This window comes from Dendrobates tinctorius, unplaced genomic scaffold (genome assembly GCF_039654945.1).
Source record: "Dendrobates tinctorius isolate UK_male_01 unplaced genomic scaffold, ASM3965494v1 ptg000261l, whole genome shotgun sequence".
Classification (NCBI taxonomy): Eukaryota; Metazoa; Chordata; class Amphibia; order Anura; family Dendrobatidae; genus Dendrobates; species Dendrobates tinctorius.
The window spans coordinates 1,050,909-1,071,722 of record NW_027361928.1 but is presented as its reverse complement, the minus strand read 5'-3'; the positions used below and the strand labels follow the sequence as shown (position 1 = coordinate 1,071,722).

General features: G+C 58.9%; 1 protein-coding gene across 4 annotated transcripts in view; it reads right to left on the bottom strand.

The window, feature by feature from the left end:
- The window catches only part of AMT (aminomethyltransferase), a 31,664-nt gene extending 10,854 nt beyond the window's left edge, over nucleotides 1–20,810 (bottom strand). Inside the window, exons 1-7 of one of the 4 annotated variants that reach the window (XM_073558893.1) lie at nucleotides 20,547–20,810; nucleotides 16,666–16,791; nucleotides 16,484–16,597; nucleotides 16,207–16,278; nucleotides 15,589–15,693; nucleotides 7,231–7,395; nucleotides 7,079–7,159 (exon numbers count right to left, since the gene is read on the bottom strand). In XM_073558893.1, the coding sequence (XP_073414994.1) occupies nucleotides 7,079–7,159; nucleotides 7,231–7,395; nucleotides 15,589–15,693; nucleotides 16,207–16,278; nucleotides 16,484–16,597; nucleotides 16,666–16,791; nucleotides 20,547–20,669 (786 nt within the window). In that variant the 5' untranslated portion in view covers nucleotides 20,670–20,810. Of the gene's footprint in view, nucleotides 1–7,078; nucleotides 7,160–7,230; nucleotides 7,396–9,987; nucleotides 10,350–15,588; nucleotides 15,694–16,206; nucleotides 16,279–16,483; nucleotides 16,598–16,665; nucleotides 17,039–17,139; nucleotides 17,158–20,546 lie in introns of those variants that run through there. The other 3 variants (XM_073558892.1, XM_073558895.1, XM_073558894.1) reach the window with 3 other exon arrangements.
- Between the last annotated feature and the right edge of the window lie 4 nt (nucleotides 20,811–20,814).

Sequence of the window (20,814 nt, the reverse complement as noted above, 5' to 3'; positions counted from 1 at the left end):
AATAGCCCCGTTTTGGCCCAAGAGGCCGTGGTTCTCATGGCTGAGGGCCATGTCGATAACCAACCCATGGATTCTCCCACTACGTCGGGACCTTCTCTCACAAGGACCCTGTTACCACCCTCAAGTCAAAGCCCTGCGCCTAGCGGCATGGAATTTGAAAGGGGGTTATTAAAGCTGAGGGGGTTCTCAAATAATCTGATTGACACCCTTCTACAGAGTAGGAAGGAATCCACAACGAGAATTTACACTAGTGTGGAAAAAATTCTTGGCTTTTCATCCAGCAACACTCGCCAGCGAAGTACCTACTGCAGCCATTTTAGAGTTCCTGCAGAAAGGCCGAGAGTTAAACCTCTCAGTTAACACTCTGGAGGTCCATGTATCAGCTCTAGGGGCCTTATATAATTACCATGTGGCAGGTAATAAGTGGGAGGCCCGGTTTATATCGGCTTGTCAGCGAGCAAACCCAGTCTACATTCCTCAGCTACCAACATGGGACCTTAGCCTGGTTTTAGATGCCTTCACTCAGGCCCCGCAGCATCAATAAAATGCCGTTCACTGAAACCGGCTCTACTGGTCGCTCTAGTCTCAGCATGGACAGTAAGGGATCTCCAAGCCCGATCAGTAGATCCCCCCCTTCCTGTCAGTAACCCAGGATAGACTAGTGTTAAAAACGGACCCATCTTATCTTCCCAGACGGGCTACTAAGTTCCATAGGTCCCAAGAGATCTGCCTACCCTCCTTCTGTGAGAGCCCAGCAGCTCCAGAGGAGGACAGATATCACACGTTACACGTGGAGAGAGCAGTCCTAGCTACCTAGATAGCACCAGTCCCTGGAGGCAGAGCAGGGCTCTCTGTCTCCTTCCAGGGTAACAAGAAGGGGTCTAGAGTTACGAGGGGCCCGCTGTCCCGGGGGATCAAGGAAGACCCGCCACAGGGTGTAAGGCCACATTCTACACGAGCCATATCATCCTCCTGGGCCGAGAGGGCGAGTGTCCCAATTGAGCTGATATGTAAGGCTGCAACCTGGTCTCCTCCATCCACCTTTTATAGTCAGTATAGGCTAGATTTATCCTCTTCCGAGGATCTGGCCTTTGGTAGATCCGTACTAAACACGGTGCGCCCTCCCAGGTGATTGTCTCTGAAAGTCTCTCAGTGGGTGCTGTCGTGGCGAAGAGGAAAAAACGGATTACTTACCGGTAATCTCTTTTATAGAGTCCACGACAGCACCCGCTCACTTCCCTCCCTTAAGGCCTCGTCACACACTGATTTTGTGACGCCACAGCGATCTCGCCAGCAAGATCGCTGTGTGTGACGGGGATCAGCGACCGCCCCCTGCCGGGTATCGCTGATCGCGCTCCATCGTCCTGGGCCGTTTTTTTGATCGCTGGTCTCTCGCTGGCCAGCATGCATCGCTGCGTGTGGCAGTGAGAGACCAGCGATCGGCGACGCTGGTTTCCAATGTAAACAGCGGGTATCTAAGAGCCGCGCGGCTCCTGGATACCCGACATTTACATTAGAAACCAGCGTCGCTGGTCCTGATCGCCGGAGGGGCTGTCTATGTGACAGCTCACCAGCGATCAGCCTAGCGATGTCCCAGCAATCCCATCCATGTCGGATCGTTGGTGGGATCGCTGGGACATCGTTGTGTGTGACGGGGCCTTTAATTGACACGGGGTTCTCTCTGGTGGTGGAGAGCAGAGTTATAAGTTATGTAATATGTGTAGCAAACTTATAAGAGGTGTAGGTCTGAGTCGCTTGCTCAACTATTGACTAAAACATGCATGGCGGTTCTCTGCAATCCAGCAACTGAGGGAGCGAGGGGGACCGGCGGACCGCCCTCTTCTCTGTAGGTTTCCTGTTCCCAGGGGCGGATCCCCTCTCTCAGCGGATGCTGTCGTGGACTCTATAAAAGAGAATTACCGGTAAGTAATTCGTTTTTTTTTTTCACAAAAAAATTATTTCAGGTCCAATTTTTTTTTCCCAAGGGTAACAGGAGAAATTGGACCGCAAACGTTGTTTTACAATTTGTCCTGAGTACGCTGATACCCTACATGTGGGGGTAAACCACTGTTTGGGCGCATGGCAGAGCTTGGAAAGGAAGCAGCGCCATTTGACTTTTTCAACGCAGAATTGGCTGGAATTGAGATCAGACGCCATGTTACGTTTGGAGAGCCCTTGATGTACCAAAACAGTGGAAACCCCCCCAATTATAACTCCAACCCGAACCCCAACACATCCCTAACCCTAATCTCAGCCCTAATCCTAACGGAAAATGGAAATAAATACATTTTTTTTATTTTAATATTTTTCCCTGCTAAGGCCTGTTTCACACATCCGTTTGTGTCCATCAGTCAAAATCCGCCGTTTTGCAAAAAAAAAAACGGATCCACCATTTTTCTTGGCGGATCCATTTTTATCCCCATTGAGTTGCATTACCGGCGGATCTTGACGGATGGCCATCCGTTTGTCCGTTGGATCCGTTTTTTTGCCGATCCGCCAAAATTTTGACGTCCACCGACATGCCCGAACAGACCATGCAACATTTTTTTGGGCGGCCGGATCCGCATTTCTCACTGCGCATGCCCGAAAGACTTCACTCAGCCGCAAATTTAACCCTAAGCTCTGTTCTGGCAGCTGAAAAACACCCCCCCACCCCCAGGCAGCGGTCCCTTTAAAATTCTTCCTTTGACGGATCCGTTAAAATAACGGTCCGGTGCCAAACGTTGTGGACACTACAGGAACGGATCGGTTATCCGCCATTTTAGCGGATTTTGGCTGACCAAAAAAACTGATGTGTGAAACAGGCCTAAGGGGGTGATAACGGGGGGTTTGATTTACTATTTATGGCGGTTTTTATGTTTGGCGGCTGTCGCACGCTAAAAGACGCTTTTTATTGTAAAAATAGTTTTTGCATCACCACATATTGAGAGCTATAATTTTTCCGTATTTTGACCCACCGAGTCATGTGAGGTCTTATTTTTTGCGGGACGAGTTGACGTTTTTATTGGTACCATTTTCGGGCACGTGACATTTTTTGATCGCTTTTTATTCCGATTTTTGGGATGCAGAATGATCAAAAACCAGCGTTTCATGAATTTCTTTTGGGGGGTGCGTTTACACCGTTCCGCGTGCGGTAAAATTGATAAAGCGGTTTTATTCTTCGGGTCAGTACGGTTACAGCGATACCTCATTTAGGTCGTTTTTTTATGTTTTGTCGCTTTTATGAAATGAAAACAATTTTATATAAAAAATAATTATTTTTGCATCGCTTTATTCTGCGAGCTATAACTTTTTTATTTTTTATCTGATGACGCTGTATCGCGGCTCGTTTTTTGCGGGACAAGATGACGTTTTCAGCGGTACCATCGTTATTTATATGCGTCTTTTTGATCGTGCGTTATTGCACTTTTTGATTGGCGGTATGATGATAAAGCATTGTTTTTTGCCTTGTTTTTTTTTTTGAAGGGGTTAACTAACGGGACAGTTTTATAGGGCAGGTTGTAACAGGACGCGGCGATACTAAAGATGTGTACTTTTATTGTTTATTTACAAAAAAAAGAATTTTAGGGAATTTTTTTTAAATTATTTTTACACTTTTTCACTTTATTACATTGTCCCGGGGGGGGCTCACTATAAAGTCTCAGATCGCTGTTCGGACACTTTGCACAGATCGGCGATCTGACAGGCGCTGAGAAAGCTGCCTCCCTGCAGGACCCAGCAGCCATATTGGATCCGGGGCCTGCAGGGAGGAGACCCTCGGTGCAGCTCGAGCACATCGCATTGCTCCGAGGGTCTCCGGGAAGCCCCCTCTCTGTGCGATTCTTCCCTATGCTCCTGGTACACTGCGATCATGTTTGATCACAGTCTGCCAGGGGTTAATGTGCCGGGAGTGGTCCGTGACCGCCCCTGACACATTGTGCCGGTTGTCAGCTGTGATAATCTGCTTGACACCCGGCCGCGATCAGCGGCGCTCCCCCCATGAGCGCTGCTGATCTATGATGACGTACTATCCCGTCCTTGGGGATTAAGGCCCAGGGCACATGGACGGGATAGTACGTCATATGGCACAAAGGGGTTGATGCCTAGTGACTGGAGCCTAGAGAGTAGGAGATGGTGGTCAACAGTATCGAAAGCTGCAGAAATGAGAAGAATGAGCAGAGAGTGGTCACCGTTACGTTTTGCTGTCAGAAGGTCATTGGTCACTTTGATGAGTGCAGTTTCTGTCGAATGTAGGGGGCGGAAGCCGGACTGTGAAGGGTCTAGGATGGAGTGAGTGGAGAGGTAACGGGTAAGGCGTGAGTATATCAGGCGCTCCAAGAGTTTAGAGATGAAGGGGAGATTGGAGACTGGTCTGTAGTTGTTTGTGCAGGATGGGTCGAGAGCGGGTTTCTTTAGTAATGGAGTAACGATAGAGTGGGATTTTCCCCTCCTCCTTCAAACAGAGGAGAGGGAGAGATTAAAGATTGTAGTTAGGCGAGTTGTGACGACTGGAGAGAGAGACTGGAGGAGATGTGAGGGAATGGGGTCGGTAGTGCATGTAGTCGGACGAGAAGAGGAGAGGAGCCTGGAGACTTCTTCTTCTGTGATGGGATGAAATGTGGAGAGTGAGCCAGGGGAGATGCAGGGAGGGATGGGAGTCACAGCACCTGGTGGTTGGTAGCGGATTTCTTGACGGATATTATCTATTTTTTCTGTAAAGTGGGAGGCCAGGTCATCCGCGCAAATGTCTGTGATAGGGGCTTGTGCTTTTGGCCTGAGGAGGGAGTGAAAGGTGTCAAATAGTTTCTTGGGGTTGTTGGCTAGTGAGGAGATCAGGGTGGTGAAGTAGGTCTGTTTGGGAGGTGAAGGGCAGAGTTATAGGTGCTTAACATAAATTTGAAGTGGATGAAGTCTTCTGGTGTGCGGGTTTTTCTGGCGTTCAGGCGTCGGAGCATCGCTGGAGAATAGAGTGGGATGTGAGGTGGGGGCGATGTTGCGGCGCAGGTGTTTCACGCTGGGCTTGGAGGTTCTGAGGGAGAGGGGCGCTACCTGGTCAAGGGTGGTTGTAACAGTGTCATTGTTGGGGTGGTGGGGATGGGGGTTCAGGCCGAGGGTTTGGGAGAAGAGATCGGGGGACAGTGATGAGTGTAGGGGAATCTGAAAGTGTCTGGAGGGTAATGGCTTGTAGATTTCTGACTGTGGTAGGTAGGAGGGAGCTGGGTGGGCGAGGATTTGTGAGGAGAGGAGAATGTTGTGGTCAGAGAGTGGAAGCGGTGAGTTATCTAGGTGGGAGATTGAGCAGAGTCGGACAAGGACCAGGGGGTGTTGTGTGTGCGTCGTAGGTGTCTCAGAGGCTGAGAGCTGTGAGAGGCCGAGAGAAGAGGTTAGTGATAGAAGCTGGGATGCAGATGTGGAAGTGGGGCTGTTAAATGGGGATGTTGAAGTCTCCCAGGATGAGGGTTGGAAGTTCTGAGGACATGAAGTGCGGCGGCCAGGCTGAAAAGTGGTCAAGGAAGTGGGTGGGTGAGCCTGGGGGCCGGTATATGACCGCTACCCTGAGGGAGAGGGGACGGAAGAGCCTGATGGTGTGGACCTCAAAAGAAGGGAATGAGAGTGATGGAACTGGGGGGATGACCTGGAAAGTGCAGTGTGGTGACAAGAGTATGCCGACTCTACCACCAGGTCTGTTTTGGGGTCTCGGGGAGTGAGAGAATTGTAGCCACCGTAGGAAATGGCAGCAGGAGAGACAGTGTCAGAATCCTGAATCCAGGTTTCAGTGAGGGCCAACAGATTAAGAGAGTTGTTCAGAAAGTAGTTGTTCATCAACAAACTGGAGCAAGTTCAGAAAAGAGCGACCAGAATGGTGACCGGTCTGCAAACCCTGTCTTATGAGGAAAGGTTGCAGGATTTGGGAATGTTTAGTTTGCAAAAGAGAAGACTGAGAGGAGACTTAATAGCTGTCTCCAAATATCTAAAGGTCTGTCACATTGTAGAAGGATCAACTTTATTCTCATTTGCACAAGGAAAGACTAGAAGCAATGGGATGAAACTGAATGGGAGGAGACACAGATTAGACATTAGAAAAACTTTTTGACAGTTAGAGTGATTAATGAGTGGAACAGGCTGCCACAAGAAGTGGTGAGTTCTCCTTCAATGGAAGTCTTCAAACAGAGGCTGGACAGACATCTGACTGGGATGATTTAGCGAATCCTGCTTTGAGCAGGGGGTTGGACCAGATGGCCCAGGAGGTCCCTTCCAACTCTACCATTCTATGATTCTAGTTGTGCAGGAAAGGAAGCTTGTTACAAGCAGACCGTGGATTCCAGAGGGCACAGTTAAAAGATGGAGATGAGGGAGTGCAAGTAATGTTAATAAGATTATTATGGTTTCGATATGAGGTAGGGGTTGAGGTTGGGGGATGGTGGACCAGGATTGGGGGAGATGTCCCCTGAAATCAGTAGGAAGATAAAGAGCAGATAGTTGTTGGAATTTTCTGCGATGTGTTTGGGCAAGATGGGCTGAGGTTTCTCAGGAAGGTGAGGAGTGCATGGGAGCTGTACATGGGAGAGGGAAGTATAGAGGAGCTGATGTGTATGAGTCGTGATGGGTGATGGGGGATGGGGCGGTGAATGTGGATGGCAAGGGAACACAGGATAAAAATAAAGTACATGGATAAAGGGGAGAGCAAAGTGACTGACTCCTGCCCTGGATAACTGCAGTTTTCTTGATGCTTAGCTTCTGGGATGCGTGCACCCCACACTGCGTGCTCCCCTTAGAATGTTTCTAAATGTATAGCTCACACTACAGGGTCAGGAGAGAGGGATTGTGGGAGGTGGTTTGGGATAATGAGGCCGCTGGGGCCAGCACACCAGGGGTGGAGAGACGATCATACACTGGGCCTGGCTGCATCTCTATAACACCATCCACCAGGTGACATGGACATACGGCAGCGAGCACGGAGGACAATGCAACCAAAGGATTACACCAAAGATCAGCACAGGGAGAGAAGATGCCAGATGGTAACGCAGCATCCTGACCACCCACCAGCGCAGAGGGGGAGGGGTTGTCAGCCCCGCCCCCTGGTGATGACATCACTTGCCTGGTTTGGCTTCAGTTCTGCGATGTCGCCGACTACCAGACTTTCTATGAAGGCGATCCGATCCTTCCCGTGGATCCGGGTCTGTGAGGCAGAGACGTGCGGTGAGTCGGAGGTTACCGGTGCCCGCTGCCCGTTATCAGTGCCGCGTTTACCTGGAGCATGTGAGAGACGTCAAACAGCGAGCAGCGGCGGCGGGTGTGCAGGTGCGAGGCCACGTGACCGTCCGCGTACTGCAGCGGGAGGCTCCAGCCCGAGAACTCCACCATCCTCCCGCCATGGGCGCGGTGCAAGTCGTAGAGCGCGGTGCGGCGGGGCCCCTGCGGACAGGAGATGGAGAAGATACAGCGCAGCACGGAGGAAAGCGAGCGACCACACCCCCCCACAGTGACTGTACCCCTCCGACACAGAGACCTCAACCCTCCCCCCACGGTGACCTCAACCCTCCCCCCACGGCGACCTCAACCCTCCCCCCACAGTGACAGCACCCCTCCCCCCACAGCGACCTCAACCCTCCCCCCACAGTGACAGCACCCCTCCCCCACGGCGACCTCAACCCTCCCCCCACAGCGACCTCAACCCTCCCCCACAGTGACAGCACCCCTCCCCCCACGGCGACCTCAACCCTCCCCCACAGTGACAGCACCCCTCCCCCCACGGCGACCTCAACCCTCCCCCCACGGCGACCTCAACCCTCCCCCCACGGTGACAGCACCCCTCCCCCACGGCGACCTCAACCATCCCCCCACAGTGACAGCACCCCTCCCCCACGGCGACCTCAACCATCCCCCCACAGTGACAGCACCCCTCCCCCCACAGCGACCTCAACCCTCCCCCACAGTGACAGCACCCCTCCCCCCACGGCGACCTCAACCCTCCCCCACAGTGACAGCACCCCTCCCCCACGGCGACCTCAACCCTCCCCCACAGTGACAGCACCCCTCCCCCCACAGCGACCTCAACCCTCCCCCACAGTGACAGCACCCCTCCCCCCACGGCGACCTCAACCATCCCCCCACAGTGACAGCACCCCTCCCCCCACAGCGACCTCAACCCTCCCCCCACAGCGACCTCAACCCTCCCCCCACGGTGACAGCACCCCTCCCCCACGGCGAACTCAACCATCCCCCCACAGTGACAGCACCCCTCCCCCCACGGCGACCTCAACCCTCCCCCCACGGCGACCTCAACCCTCCTCCCACGGCGACCTCAACCCTCCCCCCACGGCGACAGCACCCCTCCCCCACAGCGACCTCAACCCTCCCCCCACGGCGACCTCAACCCTCCCCCCACGGTGACAGCACCCCTCCCCCCACAGCGACCTCGACCCTCCCCCCACGGCGACCTCAACCCTCCCCCCACGGCGACCTCAACCCTCCCCCCACGGCGACCTCAACCCTCCCCCCACAATGACAGCACCCCTCCCCCACAGCGACCTCAACCCTCCCCCCACGGCGACCTCAACCCTCCCCCCACGGTGATAGCACCCCTCCCCCCACAGCGACCTCAACCCTCCCCCCACAGCGACCTCAACCCTCCCCCCACAGTGACAGCACCCCTCCCCCACAGCGACCTCAACCCTCCCCCCACGGCGATCTCAACCCTCCCCCCACGGCGACCTCAACCCTCCCCCCACGGTGATAGCACCCCTCCCCCTCAGCGACCTCAACCCTCCCCCCACGGCGACCTCAACCCTCTCCCCACGGCGACCTCGACCCTCCCCCACGGCGACCTCGCCCCTCCCCCACGGCGACCTCGCCCCTCCCCCTCAGTGACCGCGCCCCTCCCCCTCAGTGACCGCGCCCCTCCCCCCTCAGTGACTGCGCCCCTCCCCCTCAGTGACTGCGCCCCTCCCCCTCAGTGACCGCTCCTCCCCCCTCAGTGACCGCTCCTCCCCCCTCAGTGACCGCCCCTCCCCCTCAGTGACCGCCCCTCCCCCTCAGTGACCGCCCCTCCCCCTCAATGACCGCCCCTCCCCCCTCAGTGACCGCCCCTCCCCCTCAGTGACCGCCCCTCCCCCTCAGTGACCGCCCCTCCCCCTCAGTGACCGCCCCTCCCCCTCAGTGACCGCTCCTCCCCCTCAGTGACCGCTCCTCCCCCTCAGTGACCGCTCCTCCCCCCTCAGTGACCGCCCCTCCCCCTCAGTGACCGCCCCTCCCCCTCAGTGACCGCCCCTCCCCCTCAGTGACCGCCCCTCCCCCTCAGTGACCGCTCCTCCCCCCTCAGTGACCGCTCCTCCCCCCTCAGTGACCGCCCCTCCCCCCTCAGTGACCGCCCCTCCCCCCTCAGTGACCGCCCCTCCCCCCTCAGTGACCGCCCCTCCCCCTCAGTGACCGCCCCTCCCCCTCAGTGACCGCCCCTCCCCCTCAGTGACCGCCCCTCCCCCTCAGTGACCGCTCCTCCCCCCTCAGTGACCGCCCCTCCCCCTCAGTGACCGCTCCTCCCCCCTCAGTGACCGCCCCTCCCCCTCAGTGACCGCCCCTCCCCCTCAGTGACCGCTCCTCCCCCATGGATGGTAAACACCTCGTCCTCCACCGCACAACCAAGGCCGAAGTCCGACAGCAGCCAAGAGCGACCTCTGCCCACAGCACGGAGGGAAGGACGGACCGCCCCTGCCCTGACCCCGCCCCCATCACAAGAGTGCCCGCCCCTGCCCTGACCCCGCCCCCATCACAAGAGTGCCCGCCCCTGACCCCGCCCCCGGAGTGCCCAGTAGTGAGGAGGGGGCGCGTTGCTCGGGTGTCTGCCGCCGGACTCCATGCGGGGATCCCCCGACTCTCCGCGCTCCTCACTGGTCCCCGCCCCCGGCCTGACCCCTCGGGTGACCCCGCTCCGGACTTCTGACCCCGGAGGATCCGGCAGACGCCGCCCACGTGACATGGGATCCCCCGCTCTCCGGTGACCGCCCGTACCTGGCCCCCGCTGTAGCTCCGCCCCGGCCCCCCGGATCTCCGGAGCCGCGCAGTGATCGCCCGCAGCCAGCGCATCGCGTCCTCACAGCACCAGAGCTGCCGCCTGCGCCGAGACCACGCCTCCACCACCCAGTGCGCATGCGGAAAGAGGAGACGCGCATGCGCTGCAGGGAGACGCACACCGAGCCACGGATAACGGCATCCCGGCCAGAAAGGATCCATCACAGGCACATGAGGAACCCACAATAAATCATTATCATCTGCGCCGGCGGCCCCTCAGGGGCGGAGCCTCAGAGACCACCACCCCTGAGGTCACACAGCCAGAGGGTCCGCGTCATCAACACCGGCAGCTCCCCTATAATCAGCGCTGCACCCCCTATAATCAGCGCAGACGGATCCCCCTATAATCAGCGCAGACGGATCCCCCTATATAATCAGAGCAGACGGATCCCCCTATAATCAGAGCAGACGGATCCCCCTATAATCAACGCAGACGGATCCCCCTATAATCAGCGCAGACGGATCCCCCTATAATCAGCGCAGACTGATCCCCCTATAATCAGCGCAGACGGATCCCCCTATAATCAGCGCAGACGGATCCCCCTATAATCAACGCAGACGGATCCCCCTATAATCAACGCAGACGGATCCCCCTATAATCAGCGCAGACGGATCCCCCTATAATCAGAGCAGACGGATCCCCCTATAATCAGCGCAGACGGATCCCCCTATAATCAGCGCAGACGGATCCCCCTATAATCAGAGCAGACGGATCCCCCTATAATCAGAGCAGACGGATCCCCCTATAATCAGAGCAGACGGATCCCCCTATAATCAGAGCAGACGGATCCCCCTATAATCAGAGCAGACGGATCCCCCTATAATCAGCACTGCACCCCCTATAATCAGCGCAGACGGATCCCCCTATAATCAGCGCAGACGGATCCCCCTATAATCAGAGCAGACGGATCCCCCTATAATCAGCGCAGACGGATCCCCCTATAATCAGCGCAGACGGATCCCCCTATAATCAGAGCAGACGGATCCCCCTATAATCAGAGCAGACGGATCCCCCTATAATCAGAGCAGACGGATCCCCCTATAATCAGAGCAGACGGATCCCCCTATAATCAGCACTGCACCCCCTATAATCAGCGCAGACGGATCCCCCTATAATCAGCGCAGACGGATCCCCCTATAATCAGCGCAGACGGATCCCCCTATAATCAGCGCTGCACCCCCTATAATCAGCGCAGACGGATCCCCCTATAATCAGCGCTGCACCCCCTATAATCAGCGCAGACGGATCCCCCTATAATCAGCGCAGACGGATCCCCCTATAATCAGCGCAGACGGATCCCCCTATAATCAGCGCAGACGGATCCCCCTATAATCAGCGCTGCACCCCCTATAATCAGCGCAGACGGATCCCCCTATAATCAGTGCAGACGGATCCCCCTATAATCAGTGCAGACGGATCCCCCTATAATCAGTGCAGACGGATCCCCCTATAATCAGCGCAGACGGATCCCCCTATAATCAGCGCAGACGGATCCCCCTATAATCAGCGCAGACGGATCCCCCTATAATCAGCGCAGACGGATCCCCCTATAATCAGCGCAGACGGATCCCCCTATAATCAACGCAGACGGATCCCCCTATAATCAGCGCAGACGGATCCCCCTATAATCAGCGCAGACGGATCCCCCTATAATCAGAGCAGACGGATCCCCCTATAATCAGAGCAGACGGATCCCCCTATAATCAGAGCAGACGGATCCCCCTATAATCAGCGCTGCACCCCCTATAATCAGCGCAGACGGATCCCCCTATAATCAGCGCAGACGGATCCCCCTATAATCAGCGCAGACGGATCCCCCTATAATCAGCGCAGACGGATCCCCCTATAATCAGCGCAGACGGATCCCCCTATAATCAACGCAGACGGATCCCCCTATAATCAGCGCAGACGGATCCCCCTATAATCAGCGCAGACGGATCCCCCTATAATCAGCGCAGACGGATCCCCCTATAATCAGAGCAGACGGATCCCCCTATAATCAACGCAGACGGATCCCCCTATAATCAGCGCAGACGGATCCCCCTATAATCAGCGCAGACGGATCCCCCTATAATCAACGCAGACGGATCCCCCTATAATCAACGCAGACGGATCCCCCTATAATCAAGGCAGCTCCCCCTATAATCAAGGCAGCTCCCCCTATAATCAGAGCAGACGGATCCCCCTATAATCAGAGCAGACGGATCCCCCTATAATCAACGCAGACGGATCCCCCTATAATCAGCGCAGACGGATCCCCCTATAATCAGCGCAGACGGATCCCCCTATAATCAAGGCAGCTCCCCCTATAATCAAGGCAGCTCCCCCTATAATCAGAGCAGACGGATCCCCCTATAATCAGAGCAGACGGATCCCCCTATAATCAACGCAGACGGATCCCCCTATAATCAGCGCAGACGGATCCCCCTATAATCAGCGCAGACGGATCCCCCTATAATCAAGGCAGCTCCCCCTATAATCAAGGCAGCTCCCCCTATAATCAGAGCAGACGGATCCCCCTATAATCAGCGCAGACGGATCCCCCTATAATCAGCGCAGACGGATCCCCCTATAATCAGCGCAGACGGATCCCCCTATAATCAGCGCAGACGGATCCCCCTATAATCAGCGCAGACGGATCCCCCTATAATCAACGCAGCTCCCCCTATAATCAAGGCAGCTCCCCCTATAATCAGAGCAGACGGATCCCCCTATAATCAACGCAGCTCCCCCTATAATCAAGGCAGCTCCCCCTATAATCAGAGCAGACGGATCCCCCTATAATCAGAGCAGACGGATCCCCCTGTAATCAGAGCAGACGGATCCCCCTATAATCAGCGCAGCTCCCCCTATAATCAAGGCAGCTCCCCCTATAATCAGAGCAGACGGATCCCCCTATAATCAGAGCAGACGGATCCCCCTGTAATCAGAGCAGACGGATCCCCCTATAATCAACGCAGCTCCCCCTATAATCAAGGCAGCTCCCCCTATAATCAGAGCAGACGGATCCCCCTATAATCAACGCAGCTCCCCCTATAATCAAGGCAGCTCCCCCTATAATCAGAGCAGACGGATCCCCCTATAATCAGCGCAGACGGATCCCCCTATAATCAGAGCAGACGGATCCCCCTGTAATCAGAGCAGACGGATCCCCCTGTAATCAGCGCAGACGGATCCCCCTATAATCAGAGCAGACGGATCCCCCTATAATCAGAGCAGACGGATCCCCCTATAATCAGCGCAGACGGATCCCCCTATAATCAGAGCAGACGGATCCCCCTATAATCAGAGCAGACGGATCCCCCTATAACAGCGCAGACGGATCCCCCTATAATCAGCGCAGATCCCCCTATAATCAGAGCAGACGGATCCCCCTATAATCAACGCAGCTCCACCTATAATCAAGGCAGCTCCCCCTATAATCAGAGGAGACGGATCCCCTATAATCAGCGCAGCTCCCCCTATAATCAGAGCAGACGGATCCCCCTATAATCAGAGCAGACAGATCCCCCTATAATCAGACCAGACGGATCCCCCTATAATCAGAGCAGACGGATCCACCTATAATCAGAGCAGACGGATCCCCTATAATCAGCACCGCGCCCCCTATAATCAGAGCAGACGGATCCCCCTATAATCAGCGCAGCTCCACCTATAATCAGCAGACAGATCCCCCTATAATCAGCAGACAGATCCCCCTATAATCAACGCAGCTCCCCCTATAATCAGCACCATGCCCCCTATAATCAGAGCGCGTGGTCCCCCTATAATCAGTGCAGCTCCCCCTATAATCAGCACCGCTCCCCCTATAATCAGCACCGCTCCCCCTATAATCAGCGCAGGCGGCTCCCCCTATAATCAACACCGCTCCCCTTATAATCAGAGCGGGCGGCTTCCCCCTATAATCAGCGAAGCTCCCCCTATAATCAGCACCGGCGGCTCCCCCTATAATTAGAGCAAGCGACTCCTCCTATAATCAGCACCGCTCCCTCTATAATCAGAGCAGGCGGCTCCCCCTATAATCAGCACCGTGCCCCCTATAATCAGCACTGTTCCCCTTATAATCAGAGCAGGAGGCTCCCCCTATAATTAGCACCGTGCCCCCTATAATCAGCACTGCTCCCCCTATAATCAGCACAGGTGGCTCCCCCTATAATCATTGCCACACCCCGTAAAATCAAAGCAAGTGGCTTCCCCTATAATCAGCACCGCGCCCCCTATAATCAGCACTGCTCCCCCATATAACCTCTGCTGCTGCCCCCAGTTAGGTCCTGCAGCACTCCTCTGCTCCTCCGGGGGGCGCCGCGGCCCCGAGTCTTCACCTCCTAATAATGTCACACAAGACGCAGCCGAAATCAGAAGATTTATTTCTGGTGAATTCATGTGAGGAGGGGGCCGGGTCTGGGGGGGCCGTGGGGGAGGAGGGGGACAGGTCTGGGGGGGCCGTGAGGGAGGAGGGGGACAGGTCTGGGGGGGCCGCGGGGGAGGAGGGGGCTAGGTCTGGGGGGGGCCGCGAGGGAGGAGGGGGACAGGTCTGGGGGGGCCGTAAGGGAGGAGGGGGACAGGTCTGGGGGGGCCGCGGGGGAGGAGGGGGCCAGGTCTGGGGGGGCCGTGAGGGAGGAGGGGGACAGGTCTGGGGGGGCCGCGGGGGAGGAGGGGGCTAGGTCTGGATGGGCCGCGGGGGAGGAGGGGGCTAGGTCTGGATGGGCCGCGAGGGAGGAGGGGGACAGGTCTGGGGAGGCCGTGAGGGAGGAGGGGGACAGGTCTGGGGAGGCCGTGGGGGAGGAGGGGGCCGGGTCTGGGGGGGCCGTGGGGGAGGAGGGGGACAGGTCTGGGGGGGCCATGAGGGAGGAGGGGGACAGGTCTGGGGGGGCCATGAGGGAGGAGGGGGACAGGTCTGGGGGGCCGCGGGGAGGAGGGGGCCAGGTCTGGGGGGGCCGTGAGGGAGGAGGGGGCCAGGTCTGGGGGGGCCGCGGGGGAGGAGGGGGCTAGGTCTCGGGGGGGCCGCGAAGGAGGAGGGGGACAGGTCTGGGGAGGCCGTGAGGGAGGAGGGGGACAGGTCTGGGGAGGCCGTGGGGGAGGAGGGGGCCGGGTCTGGGGGGGCCGCGGGGGAGGAGGGGGCCGGGTCTGGGGGGGGCCGCGGGGGAGGAGGGGGCCGGGTCTGGGGGGGGAGGAGGGGGAGGAGGGGGCCGGGTCTGGGGGGGCCGCGGGGGGAGGAGGGGGGCCGGGTCTGGGGGGGGCGCTTCTGCCGGCACACAGTGAAGTCAGGTGACCCCGAGCACGGCCCGTAGCTTCAGCAGACAGGCGTGACCCCCAGCTGAGGCCGGAGACGGTGTGCGGACCCCCGCAGTGTCACGTGTAGGAGAGCAGGTTTATATCGTAACATCCGTCCACCTGCGGAGACAATGAGCGGAGGGGAAAGTGCTGTCATAGCAACCAGCCTCTCCTGTCTGAGCCTCTACCGGTTGCTAGGGGCGATCCCCCCATTCGCCCTTCTGAAGACCCTCATGGCAGCGAGGCCTGTCACCTGCTGTACTCACATCAAACCTGCCGACCGCGGCCGTGCTCTGCGTGGATCGCATCACCTCCGTCAGCACCCACATCCGCTGCACCTCGCTGGACACGCGCTCCGGATCCGGGAGACCCTGCAATGTGGACACCATGAGTGAGGGGACATCTCCCTGCCCCCCAATAATGTACAACTACTGCCGGACAGGTCCCAGCATGCAACCATGTCCTGACTCCCCCACCCCCCCATGTCCTGACGCTCTCCCCCCCGATGTCCTGACGCTCTCCCTCCCCCCCCCCCATGTCCTGACGCTCTCCCCCCCACCCATGTCCTGACGCTCTCCCCCCCCCGATGTCCTGACGCTCTCCCCCCAATGCGCTCCGCACCCCCCATGTCCCGACGCGCTCCCCCCCGATGTCCTGACGCGCTCCCCCCATGTCCTGACGCTCTCCCCCCCACCCATGTCCTGACGCTCTCCCCCCCCCGATGTCCTGACGCTCTCCCCCCAATGCGCTCCGCACCCCCCATGTCCCGACGCGCTCCCCCCCGATGTCCCCCTGATGTCCCGACGCGCGCTCCCCCGCAGAATACGGACGCCGCGATGCGTCAGCGGCACCACGACCATCTCTGCTCCATCCTCCACCATCACCTTGTGCAGCTTCTGCAGCTCCTCTCCGGGCGGCAGACGAGACAACCACCAGGAACACGGCTTCTGTGGACTCTGGGAAGGAAGAGGTTAATAAGCATTAGGACACGCCCACCACCTCTCCATGTCCCCTCCCCCAAGGATCCAGAATGAGGAATAAGCTTCCGGCCGGCGGGGCCACTCAGCACCGCGTGGCGCCATTACTCCGCTGTAATGCTGTGGGGGGCCCAGTGTGAGAGCGGCTGCTGCAGCGCCTCGGTACGTGCTGCGGACCCCTTACCTGCCTGCCAGGGGGATTGATCTGCAATTCCTCCAGGGTAAATGACAGCCAGACAGGCGACGGCTGCCGCAGGACGAGGCGCAGGGACGTCACGTTATCGGCGGCACACGCCATCTGCGGGGACAGAGCGCGTCAGCACAACAACTCCCGCCAGGGGCCACAGCCAGCGGGGGCCACATCACCTGCTGCCTGCACACAGACACGTAGTCCTGGGACCCCTCCTCCATGTGGGGGTTCGGCATCAGGGGCAGGTTCCTCACGCACGTCCGCCATGTCTTGCTCTTCTTGGTCGCTGTCGGTCGCAACTGCTGGAATTTTACAGTGAGGAAAGCGGTGTAGAAATTCCTGAAGGAAATCTCCTGGATCTGAGAGGGCAGAGAATCAGAGAGTGCGGAGCAGACATGGTGGAGAGGGAGGAAAGGACAGGGAGACGGGACCGAGGGAGAGGGAGGAAAGGATGGGAAGACGGGACCGGGGGAGAGGGAGGAAAGGAGGGGGAGGGCAGAGTCACGCAGAGAGGGGGAAAGGACAGGGAGACGGGACCAAGGGAGAGGGAGGAAAGGACGGGCAGAGTGACGCAGAGAGGGGGAAAGGATGGGGAGAGGGGACTGGGGGAGAGGGAGGAAAGGACAGGGAGACGGGACCAAGGGAGAGGGTGGAAAGGATGGGAAGACGGGACCGGGGGAGAGGGAGGAAAAGAAGGGACCAGGGGAATGGGAGGAAAGGGCGGGCAGAGTGACGCAGAGAGGGGGAAAGGATGGGGAGAGGGGACTGGGGGAGAGGGAGGAAAGGACAGGGAGACGGGACCAAGGGAGAGGGTGGAAAGGATGGGAAGACGGGACCGGGGGAGAGGGAGGAAAGGACAGGGCTGGCAGAGTGACGCAGAGAGGGGGAAAGGATGGGGAGAGGGGACCGGGGGAGAGGGGACCAAGGGAGAGGGTGGAAAGGATGGGAAGACGGGACCGGGGGAGAGGGAGGAAAAGACGGGACCGGGGGAGAGGGAGGAAAGGACGGGGCGGGCAGAGTGACGCAGAGAGGGGGAAAGGATGGGAAGACAGGACCAGAGGAGAGGGAGGAAAGGACGGGAAGACGGGACCGTGGGAGAGGGAGGAAGGCTCTAGGAGCGCAGAGCGACGCAGAGAGGGAGGAAAGGATGGGGAGACGGGACCAGGGGAGAGGGAGAAAAGGAGAGGAAGAATGTATCGGGGGAGAGGGAGGAAAGGACGGGGCGGGAAGAGCGATGCAGAGAGGGGGAAAGGATGGGGAGAGGGGACCGGAGGAGAGGAAGGAAATGACGGGACCGAGGGAGAGGGAGGAAAGGATGGGAAGACGGGACTGGGGGAGAGGGAGGAAAAGACGGGATCGGGGGAGAGGGAGTAAAGGACGGGGTGGGCAGAGTGACGCAGAGAGGGAGGAAAGCTCTGGGAGCGCAGAGCGACGGAGAGAGGGAGGAAAGGACGGGGAGACGGGACCAGGGGAGAGGGAGAAAAGGAGAGGAAGAATGTACAGGGGGAGAGGGAGGAAAGGACGGGGCAGGCAGAGCGATGCAGAGAGGGGAATGGAGGAGAGGGAGGAAAGGACGGGGCAGGCAGAGCGATGCAGAGAGGGGAATGGAGGAGAGGGAGGAAAGGACGGGAAGAAGGGACCGGGGAAGAGAGAGAAAAGGACGGGAAGAAGGGACCAGGTGAGAGGGAGGAAAAGATGGGGAGCACAGAGCGACACGGAGAGGGAGGAAAGGGCGGGGAGACTGGACCTGGGGAGATGGAGCAAAGAACGGGGAGCACAAGGTGACAAGAAGAGGGAGGAAAGGACGGGGAGCGCAAAGCAATGCAGAGAAAGGATCGGGGATGGGCAGTGCGACGAGAGAGAGGAAAGGATGGGGAGATGGGACTAGGGCAGAGGGAGGATAGCACGGGGAGTGCAGAGCCATGTGGAGATTGGACCGGAGGAGCACGGTGACACAGGACTGCGCGGTCACACGATCCGAGGCGGTGACACAGGACTGCGCGGTGACACAGGACTGCGCGGTCACACGACCCGGGGCGGTGACACAGGACTGCCGGTCACACGATCTGAGGCGGTGACACAGGACTGCGCGGTGACACGGGACTAGGCGGTGACACAACCCGGGGAGGTGACACAGGACTGCGCGGTCACATGATCCGGGGCGGTGACACAGGACTGGGCGGTCACACGATCCGGGGAGGTGACACAAGACTGCGCGGTCACACGATCCGGGGCGGTGACACAAGACTGCGCGGTCACACGATCCGGGGCGGTGACACAAGACTGCGCGGTCACACGATCCGGGGCGGTGACACAGGACTGCGCGGTCACACGACCCGGGGCGCTGACACAGGACTACGCAGTCACACGATCTGAGGCGGTGACACAGGACTGCGCGCTGACACGACCCGGGGCTGACACAGGACTGCGCGGTCACACGACCCGGGGCGCTGACACAGGACTGCGCGGTCACACGATCTGAGGTGGTGACACAGGACTGCGCGGTCACACGATCTGAGGCGGTGACACAGGACTGCGCGGTCACACGATCCGAGGCGGTGACACAGGACTGCGCGGTCACACGATCAGGGGCGGTGACACAGGACTGCGCGGTCACACGATCCGGGGCGGTGACACAGGACTGCGCGGTCACACGATCCGGGGCGGTGACACAGGACTGCGCGGTCACACGATCTGAGGCGGTGACACAAGACTGCGCGGTCACATGACCCGGGGCGCTGACACAGGACTGCGCGGTCACACGACCCGGGGCGCTGACACAGGACTGCGCGGTCACACGACCCGGGGCGCTGACACAGGACTGCGCGCTGACACGACCCGGGGCTGACACAGGACTGCGCGGTCACACGACCCGGGGCGCTGACACAGGACTGCGCGGTCACACGATCTGAGGTGGTGACACAGGACTGCGCGGTCACACGATCTGAGGTGGTGACACAGGACTGCGCGGTCACACGATCTGAGGCGGTGACACAGGACTGCGCGGTCACACGATCCGGGGCGCTGACACAGGACTGCGCGGTCACACGATCTGAGGCAGTGACACAGGACTGCGCGGTCACACGATCTGAGGCGGTGACACAGGACTGCGCGGTCACACGATCCGGGGCGCTGACACAGGACTGCGCGGTCACACGATCTGAGGCAGTGACACAGGACTGCGCGGTGACACAGGACTGTGCGGTCACACGATCTGAGGTGGTGACACAGGACTGCGCGGTCACACGATCTGAGGCGGTGACACAGGACTGCGCGGTCACACGATCCGGGGCGCTGACACAGGACTGCGCGGTCACACGATCTGAGGCAGTGACACAGGACTGCGCGGTCACACGATCTGAGGCGGTGACACAGGACTGCGCGGTCACACGATCCGGGGCGCTGACACAGGACTGCGCGGTCACACGATCTGAGGCAGTGACACAGGACTGCGCGGTCACACGATCTGAGGCAGTGACACAGGACTGTGCGCTGACACGACCCGGGGCTGACACAGGACTGCGCGGTCACACGACCCGGGGCGCTGACACAGGACTGCGCGGTCACACGATCCGGGGCGCTGACACAGGACTGCGCGGTCACACGATCTGAGGCAGTGACACAGGACTGCGCGGTCACACGATCTGAGGCGGTGACACAGGACTGCGCGGTCACACGATCCGGGGCGCTGACACAGGACTGCGCGGTCACACGATCTGAGGCAGTGACACAGGACTGCGCGGTCACACGATCTGAGGCAGTGACACAGGACTGCGCGGTCACACGATCTGAGGCAGTGACACAGGACTGTGCGCTGACACGACCCGGGGCTGACACAGGACTGCGCGGTCACACGACCCGGGGCGCTGACACAGGACTGCGCGGTCACACGATCCGGGGCGGTGACACAGGACTGCGCGGTCACACGATCTGAGGCGGTGACACAGGACTGCGCGGTCACACGATCTGAGGCGGTGACACAGGACTGCGCGGTCACACGATCCGGGGCGGTGACACAGGACTGCGCGGTGACACAGGACTGCGCGGTGACACTCACATTCTGCGGCGTTGCTGCAGGGAAGGTGACGTCGATGACGCGGACGCCCGGATCTGAGCTCCCGTCTCCCACCTGGAGCTGCACCGGGGTCCGGATGCTGCACGGAGCGGCCTGCTGGGCCATGGCGGCTGCTGAGAGATGAGGCAGAAGGGTCTCAGGACGGGACAGCCGCTCTTTATACTGCCCAGCGGCCTCCTTCTCCTAGGCCCCCAGACCCGCACACAGCGCCCCGTGCACACTCTGCACTCACTTCTCCTTTGCGGCATTA